The 16147-nt window shown below is 39.4% G+C and overlaps 1 protein-coding gene across 3 annotated transcripts in view; it reads right to left on the bottom strand.

The window, feature by feature from the left end:
* The window catches only part of LOC124591589 (nuclear pore complex protein Nup214-like), a 130628-nt gene that overhangs the window by 73351 nt on the left and 41130 nt on the right, over positions 1 to 16147 (bottom strand). For all 3 annotated transcript variants that reach the window (XM_047131744.1, XM_047131746.1, XM_047131745.1), the window contains one exon: positions 12966 to 13130. In XM_047131744.1, coding sequence (XP_046987700.1) covers positions 12966 to 13130 — 165 coding nt within the window. The remainder of the gene's footprint in view (positions 1 to 12965; positions 13131 to 16147) is intronic.

The raw sequence follows: 16147 nt of genomic DNA, 5'->3' as shown, positions 1-16147 counted from the left end.
CACTCAACCCTTGTGAACGGGCATAGTGTAACCAAAATTAACCACAAATGCAGCCCCATTACACAGTTTGACCTTCTGTTCGCAACACAATGAGCTTTGAGTCAGACTTCCACATCTGGGCTCAGGGAGGAACAGGGGGCATCAACTTTTGATATAGTGACCACACAAGACGAGTCATCAAAGAAATCCGTTTTAGCCACAAGAGCCAGCAAATAAATTGCCTCCACCCATGAAACTCAGGGACCAAGATACCCCAGAAACCACAGCTGCCCCCCAATCCCTCCACCTCCTCTAGGTCCATACCATCTCTGACCACCCACACACACACACACACACACACACACACACACACACACACACACACACCACAGCATATTAATACAATCTGTGACCCCATACAAGTCACAGCAGCAATAGAAAGCCTCCACAGAGCAGAAATGGTTGTGAATAGAGAAATACACTCATAAAAAAAACAATCGCAACACCAAAAAATAAAAAAATTTGAGCAAGTAATAAAATTTCACCAATTAATTTGTCTAGGTAATATATTTAAGTGATTAACATTGCAAGTTCACAGCTTAATGTAAGCGGAAGACAAGCCATTGCAAATGTGAAATGCTGGTACATCAACAACCAGTGTAAATGTCGAAATGCTGAATGCAAGCATGCAAATGTGCATGCAATGTGTTGCACACAGGTGCCGGATGTCAGTTTGTGGGATGGAGTGCCATGCCTGTTGCAACTGGTCGATCAATACTGGGACAGTTAATGCTGTTTGTAGATGTTGCTGAAGTTGTCATCCGCTGATGTCCCACTTAAGAAAGATCCGGTAATAGTGCAAGTTACAGCAACATATCGACAACCTGTGGAGCATGTTGAGTTACAACAGCATGTGTGGCTATTATCCTGTTGGAAAAAAAAACCTGGAATGCTGGTTGTGAATGGTGAAACAAAAGATTGAATCATCAGAATGACCTACAAATTTGCAGTCAGGGCACATGGGATAACCACAAGAGTGCGCCTGCTGTCATACGAAAACACATCCCACACCTAACCCTATGTGTAGGCCTAGTGTGTGTAGCACACAGACATGTTCATTGCAGACCCTCAATTGGCCTCCTCCTAGCCAACACACAGCTTTCACTGGCACCAAGGCAGAGCCAGCTTTCATCAGGAAATGCAACAGACCTCCACCCTGTCCTCCCATGAGCTCTCACTCGACACGACTGAAGTTGCAAATGACAGTGGTTTGGAGTCTGTGGAGTGCATGCTGTCAGGTGTCTGGCTTGAAACTGGAGTTTAAGTAACCAATTTGTAACAGTTCTTTATGTCACTGTGGTGTCAAATGCTGCTCAAACTGCTGCTGCAGATGCAGTATGATGTGCCAGAGCCACACAGTCTTCCCACATGGTAGTGCCATGGGGCTGTCTGGAGCCCGGTCTTCTTGTGACCGTATATTCTCGTGACCACAGCCGCCAGCAATCATTACAATGGCTACATTCCTGCCAACTCTTTCTGTAATATTGCAGAAGGAATGTCCCGCTTCTTGTAGCCCTATTACATGGCCTCATTCACACTCAGTGAGGTGCTGATAATGGTGTCTTCGTCGCCTTACAGGCATTCTTCACTTACAGCAATGCACCACATCCAATCTCAAAGGTAACAATGCTCACAACAATTACAAAGCACATTTAAGGCTATTAGTGCCACTCTTATGCAACTGGTGCGGAATCTGAATAGAGATCACCGTTCAGATGTAGAAACATGCCTACCAACTTTTGTTTATGTTTCACAACTTCTTCTCAGTGTTACAGTTCCCCCCCCCCCCCCCCCCCTTCAACGGAATTTGATCTGCCATCCATGCAACATGCTGCATCCACCTTGCTGAACACAGGCACTAGCAGTGCCTCACATTTGGTAGCCCAGCCAATTTCATTTTGTCCACTTCTGCTGCAAGTGGCACAATTCAACACTGGTGTGCAGGATACAATCAACGAGGAGTTCAGTACCATACCTCTCTTCCTGCACTGTTACTATGAACAGTGATACCAGAATTTTGGGGACGACCAATAGTGGCCACTTGTTACGAAACTTCACTGGTCCATTTAGTAACAGTGTTCTGATAATACTACCATGCCTAATAGTACACCAACTAGTCATGCCACATGTCTGATAAATCACAAATCTGCTCACAGATTCCAAGACTATCTACAGATTAATATCACAGTGTTATTTAACATTTTCTTAGAAAAATGCCTAAAATATGTTTTAAATTTTCTGCTAAATTTCCTACACTTTTACCATTTTTATACATTTTTCTTTTGTAATAGATGCTATGCACTTTGATGAATAACTTTAGTTGCTCTCTATGCTGTTTTCAATTAATTTTTAAACTTATGATCATGTCATCTCACTCATAATAAATTTCATTTGAGCTTGAAAGAGTTGTTTACTTGCATACATATGCACAAATATATTTTTCCCCCCTTGTCCTGCTTCACTACCTTCAGGTTACCATTCACATGGAAAGAGCAGTCGGAAAGGGTATCTCCAATTAATAATTGAAACAATGTTGGTATAAGGATAACATCTCCAAGCAGTACCATAAGTTTTCTCCAAGTCGTGACAAGAGAATAAGACACATTACGAGATCTCAATGCAGGAAGACCTGCTGTATGCTCACCTCTAGCAATGGCAGGACATCAATAGTAGTATGGTATCTCTCTAACTAGCAGTGAAAGCAATCCAGACAAGGCTGCTGCTGTTGATAAGGTGGTAACATACTTACCAAATTTCTATTTAAAAAAGATTAAAATTGAATTCTTCCACAAGCCTTCCAGATTAAACTAATTTTCTATTGTGACATCAAAAGATACTGTAATAGATTTTGTTTTGAATAGCTACTGTGTCCCTGACCTAAGCCAATGGTGAGTCCAGCTGAAACAAGGAGGAGAAGCAGTTGAAAGCTGTCGAGCTCAAGACCCAACAATTCTTCTTAGTGATCATTCAGTGTTTTCAAAGGCTGGACCCAGAGTAGTTGTAGCAACGTTTGTGGTAAAATGTTTTACAAGTCTCTTTTGGGTTGCCTACCGACTCTACTCTTCACAATACGATCAGGAATTGGGCACCTTAAACCTCTTCTTGGAATCCTCTTGGTGATCTCCACTGATATTTTTATCCTGTGGAATATTTTACTGGGTTCAGGAAATCTTGTCACCATTTCTTTCTATTCACATTAACTTCTGAAAGCTGGTGAAGTATCCAGCTGATGGTCTGCCCTTGAACCTCATCAGTGCCACAGACTTGTCCCTTGTTGTATGTTGGCAGTATTCATCCCATCAGACAAGTTGCAGTCTAGCGACTATTTGGGTTGGACACTTTGTTAACTTTGTGATTCATGTCCATAATACATTCCCGTTAGTAATGGGTGTTATTTTGCTATTCAAACAAAGTCAATTAGCTGCACAGCATCCAACTTGCCCTGCTGAGCACTAAGTTGCCTTAATTTATTTCAGAGAGTGCTCTACCTCAAAGGCAAGTCCAAGTCAGGAAGTAGTTATACTTAACTTTAAAGAAGAGCCTCCGTCTTAAAGCACACATTGGTTTCAAATCAGATGTGTTGCTCCCAGACACAATAGCAAGGTATATGTACTAAAGGAATAAATATTTTGCATGTATTATTCCATCATCTTTTGCGTGTGCATCTGGGATCAGGAAAATTTACTCCTCAGTATTGTGTCAAGTGGTTTTAATTCTGTCACCAACTCACCTGCAGGATAGCGGGAAGGTTATCGTCTGAAATCTCTGAAGAAGAGATGCATAACCAAAAGACAAAGGAATATTTTATCTGCCATAAAAACTTCAAGAGACACATACTGTATGTAGTTTGTGATTAAATAAAGTTTGAAGATTGTTGTACATATCTGGAAAGAAATAAAATTTTTGCTTTTTTTCTGTGTGAAATTTCACAGTGATCAGCAAACTACAACTACAGCTGTGTTATAAAAGAAAGATAAACAATATGGTCAAGAGAGAGTTTGGATCCAGAGCTGGGCCACCAGTAATATATCAGAGTGCATAACAAATCTGAAGTCCTGGTATCAAATCACAATGATGAAAGAAGTGTTAATGAGCAATGAGAAGATATAAAGACTGCTGTAAATGATGCAGTAAAGGAAAAAAAAGCGAACAACCAATCAGAAATGGTTCAATTATATGTGTGAACAAGCTGTGAAGGCCAGCTCTCATTCAGTTATATACGTGAACAAGTTGTGAAGGCCAGCAAGAGAGCTAGGGAAACACTCCCACTGCATAGAAATCTTGCAAGAAAGCAGGAAGTAGTCACAAACATAAAAAGAGAAACAAATAGGATTCTGAGGACAGAGAAAAGAAAGTTAATGCCCAACATGATTAATGAAATACGTGACAGCAGAAAAATGTTCCATGTGTTGAAACATATGAGGAACAGTAAAAGAAATGATGTGCTAGTTATTAATGATAAGAATAGAAATATGATACTGGACAAGCAAACATTTCTGGACAGGTAGAGGGAATATTCTGAGCAGTTGCTGAATGCTGAAAATCATGAAAATGTATTCCCAGAAGAAAAAACTTCATAAAGTGTAGAGGAAGAAGAAACTGAAGTAACTCAACAAGATGTAGATAGAGCAATTAATAAATTGAGAATAGTAAGACCCCGAGGAAAAGATAGGATAATCATAGAGAAGTTGAAGGCAGGACTTTGAACAGTTCAGAAAGAGATACACAGTCTCATAAGTAATATAAAGAAAGGAGGAGATCCCAAAAGAGTGGAAGTCCACTCTACAAAAAGAACAATAAAAGGAACTGTAGTAATTATAGAGATATTTCTCTACTAAGAGTACCATACAAAGTGTTATCACTAATAATTTTTGTAAAGCTGAAGCCTATTGCTGAAGATACTGCTGGAGGGTACTAGGCAGGTTTAGATTTTCAGGCAGCAAGCTCAACCATGGATCAAATTTGCAATATGAGACAAATCTGGGAGAATTGCTGGGAATTCAACCATCAGTTTGTGGTAATATTTATATATTTCTCAGAGGCATGTGATAGTTTACAAACATTAAGTATGCACAACATCCTGAGGGAGTTGGAATGCCAAGGAAGTTAATTAACTTGGTGAAAGTGTGTACAGTAGAGGTAAAACCCAAGGGAAAATACCAGTGGGAGCTATCCAAGGAATTCAACATCAGAACATGTGTGAAGCAAGGTGATGCCATTGCTTTTTAATTGGGTCCTGGAGAAACGAATTTGGGAAATGAAAAGGGGTAAAAGGGTGAAGCTAAATGGAAGGACACAACTACTGGGATAAGCAGACGATATTGCAGCCATAGCAGAGTCAGAGGAAGAGATGGCAGAAACTGTAGAGAACTTTGCAAAGAATGCCAGTAGGACTGGACTGAGGATTAATATGGAGACGACTGAAATGAGAGAAGTATCCAGAGAAGCTCCCAATAATATGGAAAATAATCAGAGTTGGAAATTTTCAATACCTTGCCACCTGGTTCGACAACCATAATTACCTAACACAACAAATTAATCAATGTACAATCAATGGGTCTAAAACTGACATCAATCTGAAGCAGATAACATCATCAAAAAATCTGTCAGTTAAGACCAAACTTAAAGCCCACAATGCAGTGTTTTTACATCGGACAAAAATGTTAAGCATCACAAAAAACATGAAGAGAACCTGCTGATCTCTGAACAAAAAAACCATGAGAAAGATCTTTGGACCAACATGCAAAGGGAACACATGCAGACATAGAAAGAACCAAGCACTAGGAACTGTATGGCCTAATCAAACAACTGAACATTGTGCAGAAAATGAAAGAATGGAGAATAAGCCTGGCAGAGCTCTGCCAGAAGGCCAGGGAAAAGCTGATGAAACTCATCCAATTGGAAGGCTACAGAAGTGAGTTGAGGATGAACTGCAGAAGGACCTTCAGCAATAGTATGTCCATGAGAACTGAATCCAAAGTGCACAAGACTGCTATCTACAGAGGAATGATGTAAGGCCAGGACACAATCTTCATGATCAATGAAAACCGATATACTCTCAATGCTCATAAATTAGGAATAATGGTGATACACAGTGAAATAATGCTCTGGTGGGCAGATTGCAAGTTTCAATCACCTCGGGGTATGACCATGCGGTGCATTTGACCTGCAATCACCACATGGTGGTGCTGGTACCAGTCCACATACGCAGAGGTGTGTTGGTGCATATCAGAGTACAGTGCAGCGAATAAGTTCTAATGGTGACTGTGTGTCGAAAATGGCTCAAAGAACACATATTGATGATGTTGTGAGGGGTAGAATACTAGGGCGACTGGAGGCTGGTCAAACACAGGGGGTCATAGCATGGGCCCTCCGTGTGCCACAAAGTGTCATCTCAAGATTATGGCAACGATTCCAGCAGACAGGAAATGTGTCCAGGCACTACAGTACGAGATGTCCACAGTGTACAATACCACAAGACCAATATCTCACCATCAGTGCCCGCAGACGGTCATGGAGTACTGCAGGTAGCCTTGCTCGGGATCTTACCGCAGCCACTGGAACAGTTGCCTCCAGACACACAGTCTACAGACGAATGAACACACATGGTTTATTCACCCACAGACCTGCAAGGTGCATTCCACTGACCCCTGGTCACAGCGGACGAGTCCAGGTATAGTCTGAATAGTGATTCTCGCCGGGTTTTCATCTGGAATGAACCAGGAACCAGATACCAACTCCTTAATGTCCTTAAAAGGGACCTGTATGGAGGTCGTGGTTTGATGGTGTGGGGTGGGATTATGAGTGGAGCACGTACACCCCTGCATGTCTTTGACAGAGGAACTGTAACAGGTCAGGTGTATCGGAACGTCATTTTGCACCAGTATGTCCGCCTTTTCAGGGGTGCAGTGGGTCCCACCTTCCTCCTGCTGGATGATAACGCATGGCCCCACCGAGCTGCCATCATGAAGGAGTACAGAAGATATCAGGCAAATGGAGTAGCCTGCCTGTTCTCCAGACCTAAACCCCATCGAGCACATCTGGGATGCTCTCGGTCGACGTATTGTTGCACGTCTTCTCAAACTCCTAGGACACTTCAGGAGCTCCAATAGGCACTGGCGCAAGAATGGGAGGCTATACCCCAGCAGCTGCTCAACCACCTGATCCAGAGTATGCCAATCCGTTGTGTGACCTGTGTATATGTGCATAGTGATCATATCCCATATTTATGTCAGGGTACATGCGCAGGAAACAGCGGCGTTTTGTAGCACGTGTTTTGGGATGGTTTTCTCAACTTATCACCAATACCGTGGACTTAACAGATCTGTGTTGTGTGCATTCCCTATGTGCCTACGCTATTAGTGCCAGCTTTGTGTAGTGCCACATTGTGTGGCAACACATTCTGCAATTATCCTTAATTTATGAGCAGGAGTGTATATGTGCGTTGTATGATATAGTTATTAGCCCATAAGAAATAATTAATACAAAATTTTTATGAACACTTGGAGCCAGGATTAATGTCATATAAATGAAAGCATTTTAAAACAACAAAGTTCTCTTTCCTGTTCTCTTAAACATTGACATTCAGATATGAATAAAGTCACATTTACATTGAGAAATACATTACAGAATAATGCATCAGAAGTCACGCACCATCTTTTGTAAAGCAGTGTCATATTGCGTACAACAGCAATAACATAAAAATTTAATCCTTCAGTATCAATACATATATATATTTTTTTTATAAATCTACATTTATACTCCAAAAGATACTATATGGTGTGAGACAGATGGTACTTCTGCTACTGTAATACAACATCAAGGGGATGAAGAAAGTTAAATGCAGGGATTTCAGCAGACCATTTTTTAACAGTCTGAAAATGCTGCCTTTGCTTTGTTTGTGTAAATATGAAATCCTCGTTTTTATAAAAGAAAGCATCCTAAAAAAAAGAAAACATATCTATGGCCGAACTATGATTTCCACACATATTAACCTAGCCAGAAGCTTAATCTACATGCAAACACAGCAAGTACAAACCTATACATAGGGGAATACACCATACTGGAGTTATGTTATGTAACCATAAACCTTCTTTCTTAAAATGTGTACTGACATTAAATACTTCTAAGGTATAACTGAAACAGTTTTCGCTTGATCACTGCTTCTACTCTGCCTCTGAATTTTTGGAACATCACAATAAGTAAAACTCATTATCAAATATTGTTAATTATGTAACTTTATACTACAGTTTATTTTGATTGTGTTGATCAAGTAGTCTCAATTAATTAACTACTGCTATCATATGTACAAGAAATGTAGTATATCAATTTATTATGTACTTCGATTGCGTTTCATGTAGTCACAATGACTACTAAAATCATAACTTAATTATGTTTACCGCTTGTCCTAAATCACATGTACAATGTACTAAAAACGATTTCCTGGAGCAAATAAACAAATACACAAATAAATCCCTCTCCCTTTCCCCTGTTCCAGTTACGAATGGCATGTGGGAAGAATGCTTGGTGGCAATTCTCTGTATTAGCTCCAGTTACTCAAATTTTCTTGTGGTCACTTCGCAATATGTATGTGGGAGAGAATAATATGTTGCCCAATTTTTCATGGACCATAAGCTATCATAATTTCAATAGCAAACCTGGTAAGGAACTCAGACTGATTTGCAGTAATTAAGAATCAGTCAAATAAGTAGTTTGTAAGTCACTTCAGTTGTGGATTAAATATATTTCCTCAAAACTCTTCCAATGAGTCTCAGCCTGACTTCTGCTTTTCCTAAAATTTATTGGGCAGGCTTATTTCATTCAGGTTGCTCTGGACGGTTACTTCTAGATATTTTTGGTGTCACTGTTTCCACTGATTTGTGGCCAACACTGTAATCATACAATTATTTTCATTCAGATTGAACAAACATTTCCTGTATCAATTACTGATCCTGTGCAGGTCTTTCTGAAATTCACTACAGCCTTTTGACATTGCTGTCTTCTTACAGACTACTACCACTACATCTGTTGACAACCCTCCTGCAGCTTTTGACATTATTCGCTATGTCATTTATGTATAATGTAAATAGTAATGGACCAACAACACTTCCTTGGAATACTCCTGAAATTACCTTATCATCTGCCATTTTATTCTTTTAAGAGTGGTATGCTGAGTTCTATCTACATGTCAGTCTCAAACTTAATCACAAATATGTTCTAATAATCATCACATTTTGTTTACAAAATGACAGTATGGAACTGTATCAAGTGCCTTCCTGAAGTCAACGTACACGGCAAAGTCTACAGCACTCTGGATCTCATGGGCAAACCGAGCTGAGCAGAGATTCACGATATCTCTGTTTGGAGACTCCATGTTTTTTATAGAGTAGATTTTTGTTTTCCAAAAACATTATAATACACATACAAACATGCTGCATAATTCTACATGAGAGTCACATCAGTGATGTCAACATATTATTTGCCTCTACCGTACAACCCTTCTTGAAAACAGGAATGACCTGCACTTTTTTTCCAATTGCTATGTATCTTTCATTGTTCAAGAGACCTGCAATAACCCACTGCTAGAAGGGGAGCAAGTTCTTTTGTGTTATCTCCACAGAATCTCACAGGTACCTCATCTTGTACACAAGCCTTTCTACTATTAAATGAATTATAGCTTCGTTTTTATTCCATGATTACTTATCTCAATATCTGCCATTTCAGCATTTGTTTGATGATTGAAAGGAAGAACTGTATTATGGTCTTGTTGTAACTGTGACAGGAATGGTCGCAGGGTTGCCGCTAATGAAAACACAGCAGGACCAACCGGGAGCGGCCCGTGACTGATGAACGGGAATGGAAGGACAAGCATGATGACAGACAACCGAGCAACACCCCAAGATCAACAACAAAGTATTAAGCAACGGGGCCACAAGAGACAACCCCATGAAATCAAAACAACATCCACTCGTAAACTGGAAGTAAGCACACGCAAAGTAAACACGATGTCTTTAAGTGAGATATCAACCAACCCAACCTGAATACCAGACTGACTCGCTGAGTGAGAGGCAGCCGCCCAAATACACAACAGGGTATGTCGCTATTGGCCACTGGGACCACATGCTCCATAGTGGCGCCCTCACGTTGGACTCGGGGCCAGGAGCACGCACAGCCACGGCTTATGGCATGACTGCTGCAGAGATCTCTAGTGGTCATCGAGTTCCATGCCATCTGGCGCAGATTCGAAACCTGCATCACTCAGTACCAGAGGTCTTCTGTGGAGAAATAGTTTCTGTAGACCAAATTCGGTCTTTCAACCGTTTCTCTGCTGTATGGCCACTAAGCAACGTGAGTACTCCGCTGCAGACTTAAAATTTCATTCTGGAATGTGTGTACTAATTTTACAAAAGACCACACTTTTCAGGGTTTTTAGTCAGTACACTTATCGCATTAAAAAAATTATTTCTGTAACACAAAATGGCTACTTCATGTGTGCTGCCTTCCAACCAGAAAAGAGCAATCACCAAAGGAATTTGCAGGTATCACAAATATATTTTTAATACAGTACATGAGCCATGGAACTTTATTGCTAACAACTACATGTGAAACGATCATATCCTTTTAAACTCCACTACACTGATGGGATACTCAGCAAAATACAGGGTGGTTAATTAAACTTTTGCTACTTGGAGCACCCCCATGAATAACAAATGGTCACAGGACAATGAAACTTTGTGGAAACATTTGTAAGCACATCTAGAAGAGAAGTAACATAAATAAACCACTGAAAGAACAAAATTTTGCTTCTCACATGAGAGGGGTAACATTTGTTAATTGTGTACCATGTTTAAGTGGCAGGTTACAAACATTGTTCAATGTGATGACCAACTGCATTCACAACAGCCTGGAATCACACTACAGATACAATTTCATAACTGTTCATAGCACTTTTCAAACAATGGATCATGGAATGTTTAGCTGTTGTGACACAGCTCACGCCCTGCTTGAAGGTTGCGCATTACGTCCAGTATTCTCAACCCCATGGCAACAGTGACTTCCCCAATAAATTGTGGTGCAATTGTCCGTCGGCCTTTCCTAGCAATTCCCAAATCACCAGTTAATCTGGACTTAGAGATCATGTTTCCCAACTCCAATGCACAAAGGGAAACTCTCTCCATATTCCTTTAATGTGTTGATACTCTCAAAGAGCAGCAGCACTATTGCTGTAGTTTTGATTAAACAGCTTTACAAGTAAAGCCCTCCCCACCTTATCCACAACCATGTCAACTGTCTGCAACTGTAATGCACATTGATGCCTGTGTTTCAACCCTCCATTGCCATACCAGTATTGGCATCTAATGGCAAGTCATGACACTAACATTAACAAAAAAACAAATTCTGCAGCAAACATACTGAACATCATTCCTATAAAGTTGGGTACCCATATGGCAAACAGTTTTCTGTTTACACTGTCTCGAGTAGCAAAAGTTTAATTATAACCATCCTGTATACAAAATGAAACCAATGTACAGCTTGAATGGTGGTTATTCTGAGATACAGACTGTCAGGGGGAAACCCTCCCCCCCCCCCCCCCCCCCCCAAAACACACACACAGTTTTTCCTTTCCATTAAACTAGATGCAAGACTGCTGTCCACAACATAGATAATATTAAGGTCTCAATATTTTACCTGAAACATTATAAGCCCAATAAGATGTATACTTTTGAGGAAACAGATTAAATCCCAAAGAGTTTCATACTGCTTGATTGTTTATGATAGCCCTCTTCACATGTTCTTAGTTTCTCTTTTGTGCTGCCTGCACGAGTTTTCTCTAACGAGTTTACATATTGATTATTAATAATATTTGCTAGATGTGTTGTGTGTTTTGCTTTTTTAAATCATCCTGTTACTTTTGAAAATAAGCTATATTATTTTAAATTTTTCTCAGAGTTATTAATTTTTGATATAATATGGAAGATTGTTGATTTTTTTTATATATAAATCTTCCCAGAACTATTTTGAGAGTTGTACATTCAATCAAGCCTGGACATTTTGTACAGTTCCCCTTCTCGTAAAACAATATTCATCACCTTTTGCTACCCACATCATCTATGATGCCTGATTTGTACATTCTACAGTTTTCACTAGGAAACAAACAGAGAAATTAAATTGAATTTAGAATTAGCATTTCATACATCATTTCAGCTGATACCCCACATACTTCCTATATTCACTGTCGGAGTAATTAAATGTTCTTTTTCCCTTTTCACTTAAAGTAGTTGTCAAGGTATCTATTGTGGCCTACTGACAGTTGTAATCCAAGAATAATTTTAGAATGGATGCACAACTGGTAAATGATTTCCTTCAATGTTATTGTGCAGGTGGCCATCTGCTTGGAAGAATTAGGTAGTATTTCATTAAAGATATTCACTTATATAAAACATTTTTTTCTTCACACTCCAAGTTCTTATCAATTTGCTGGACCATTCCCACAACTTGTACATCAGAACTCGCCTATTTTTCATGCCACACATAGTTCTCAGCGGGTAGAAACTGCTGGCTAGACACACACTACAAGCATCAGACGCCTTCCTTCACTCCACACTTTGGTTCACCATACCTCAGCACTGATGGCTTCTTCAAGCAGCTAGTGATCTGTTCACTCCCCTAGGTGTCTCTTGCATCCCACACATTGAAATACAAATGTTTATCTACCTATCTAATTCATGTGTTCTCATTTGAAACTATCCCTGCTGATGCCACTCCCTTGACTTCCCCTATGACCTGAACAGTACCCTTCTGCACAAACAGAATTATAAGAGCAATAAGTAACAAAGGATCTCGTCAAAATTAAATACATTACAATGAATATAAACATAATTTTGTCTGTGTCAAAACTAACAGAGGAAACAGAGAAGTTTACATACCCTGAATTCTTTTTGCAGGCATTCTGAAACTGCTGCCAATCAAGATCAAGGGTATCATTAAGTTGTTTCAGCTGATTCTCCACGTAAAACATTGACTGTTGGATGCTTGTCCAGTAGTGCAAAATAACAGGATCCAGGTCTTGCAGTAACGGAAGTTCTTCAAGCCTGCCAACATCACAACATTACTCAAAAAAACTGCAAAAAAAGTAGGGTCCTATAATTCTGTGAAAAAACATTAACCACCAAAGTAACAGGTACTTCTTTAAAAAATTTCATTTCTATTTTAAAGTTTTCTGTTGATGATGGTTCACATGGGTCTTTATTACATTTTTTTAATTATTTATTTATTGCGCCCATGTTAGATACTGGATGATACAAAAAGAAAGCACAGGCTTTAGTTATTTATTAAAAACACACTATGAAAGATACAAACACATTGCACATTCACTGGAAAGAGGAATGTTCAAAGTTCCATGTTCACACAAACATTATACCATATACCCAGCATGAGCACCATGATTTGCTCAAAATATGGACCACATAAATATGTGGTCCATTTCTACAAACAAATCAATAGGTCCCTGTTTACTGAATCAACAGCTTCAACTATTTGATTTCTCAGCTCTTGAATGGCTGCCATAGGTGGGACAAATACTCTTGACTTTTATGCATCCCTCAATAAATAAATAAATAAATAATACAATAAAAATAATAATAAATAATAATAATAATAATAACAACAACAACAACGACAACTGCTAGTTGCGAGGCCTGGTGACCTGTGAGGCTAAAAGCAATGAACAAGATTTTGTTGTCCACCTCTTCCAATCCAACGATGTGGGACGGTGTTACGACAAAATTGAAAGCTCTGGAATCTTTGTGAAGTTGAGGAAACAACGAATTTTGCAGCATGTCCAGATATTCCTGTTACAGCTTCCTCCACAAAAAAGAAACTTTGTGAACAGAAAGAGCACAAAACACATTCAGTTCAGCGAGTCTCTTTCATGTTCGATGACAACATCAGGATTTTGTGACCCCCAAATTCTTACATCATTTTGGTTTACTTCACCAAACACACGAAACATCGATTCATCCAATAAGATGAGCGGTCGGAATAAGTGTCCTCTGTCTTATCCCAGAGAACAGTAAAGCCAAATTCTTACATTCTTTTACCATCACCGGAACGCAGTTGCTGCAGTAACTGCAATTTGTAAGGCTTCATATGCAGGTGAAATTCCAGAACACACCACACTGTTGTTTGAGGAAGTAAATGTTCTTGGTCTGCTTGTCTTTAGGATTCCAAGGGCTCAATGGTAACGCATCTCCGATACGCTTGACATTTTCATCAGACATTCCTAACCAACCAGTGCTTATCGCTTTGCATATGCATCGAACTTCCAAGAATTTTGCATGCCACTTGAGGCTTCTATCGCTCCTGTCTAGAAACTGTGTTATGGAAGAATAACTCGTGCATGCACTGTGACACATGGTCTGAAGCGGGTTCATTCGAGTACAGCGTTACAATTTTCATCTGCTAGAGGACAATTGTGTACAGAGACATTCAAAAAGCAGGCCAAGAGAATGTTTTTGTGAATTGTTCTGTCTATTTCTTGAAGGCTTTTTTGGTTTATTTATGTTTGTACAATTTTGTACATACTTTTAACAGTGTGAATGACGCGTGAATGTGGTCTAAAGTAAAAATGTAGATCATTGTTCTACTGATGAATGCCGTACGAACTACTGTAGAACCCCTCTTATTCAATCTTGGATGGTCCGTCATTCCGGCTAGTCCGACCATGCTCAGGTTCGCGAGCCTGTGCCGACTTGTCACTGACTGGACGCCTGTCGGGCCATTGTTGCGGTGTCTATCGCTATGCATATTGTTATACTGTATGTTATTGTGCAGTTTTATCCTTTGCTGGGATTAAAAAACATCGTCGTTTGCTTTATTCCGTGTTCTCTACAGTACTTATTACTGTAGATTCCTTGTGTGTACAGTTGTCTGTTTTTCAGCATGTCTGGATTCAAACGTAAACATGTAACTCTTTCACTAAATGAAAATTTAGCAGGGCTTTGAGACTGGGCGAAGGAGAATCGCTCCAAAAAATTGCAATGGAACTGAATGTAGGTGTTATGACAATTAAGGATTGGAGGAAGAATCGGAAAGACATTGAATCCTATACAGTTACGATTGATGGTGAAAACGCTCTGAAGAATCGCTAAACATTAAAAAAGCCTAAACTTGAACTGCTTGATAATAACGCATTGTGGATATGGTTTTGTCAAGAAAGAAGGAAAGGAACACCAATATCTGAACCAATCCTCAAAGAAAAAGCGATAGTTTTGCACAAAAAAGTGCTATAAACAGTTTTTAGTTTACAGTATATATCATTTATACGTTATTAAGTACAGTACAGTACAGTCTGTAATTTGTTTGTCATTTTTCCTTTTAAAACCAATACATATTATAGTGTGTGCAGACATCTTTTAGTTCTTAAATCATTTAATTTTTTGTACTAAATGTCTTTTTATATTTTTTGCAATAAATATTAGATTTTTTGGATAACATGACCTTTTTTTGTTCCGACCATGGTCCCGGTCCCGAAGGTGACGGATTAGAGGAGTTCTACTGCATTGAGAGAAAGTTTTACGACTGTGTGAAAGCAGACAACAGGGAATTTTGTATCAAGAGTTCAGTAAGTTTATGGTAAAAGGAAAGCTAATTTGAGTGAAAATGATAATATTTAATAATGTAAAGTGTCAACAAAATATCAGAATGTTAAATATTTATTTCGAGAAAAAGTACAGTTCGAAAGTGTGTTATCTGTTAATTGGTTAGTCATGAAAGATGCGGACTAATGTGGGAGAATAATGTTTTTCTATTGGCCTTAAAGAAAACTGACCAATAAGAACGAAGTATTCTTCACATGTCTTTTCTCTTGGAAATACAGAATGCTTTCAGCAGTCTAAATGATTGCAGCCCAGCCTTTCAATGGTATGGTCGCGTGTAGTGTGAGCTCTGAAGGAAGTTATAATTTGTAACAATATTATGAGAAGGAAAGTTGCCACTCACCATATAGCGGAGATGTTGCAGTGTGGTTCCAGTTGCCTGAGACTGCAGTCGTGTGTGTGTGTGTGTGTGTGTGTGTGTGTGTGTGTGTGCGCACGTCTACTGTTGACAA

This window comes from Schistocerca americana, chromosome 2 (genome assembly GCF_021461395.2).
Source record: "Schistocerca americana isolate TAMUIC-IGC-003095 chromosome 2, iqSchAmer2.1, whole genome shotgun sequence".
NCBI classification, from domain to species: domain Eukaryota; kingdom Metazoa; phylum Arthropoda; class Insecta; order Orthoptera; family Acrididae; genus Schistocerca; species Schistocerca americana.
This window is presented reverse-complemented; position numbering and strand designations above follow the sequence as displayed.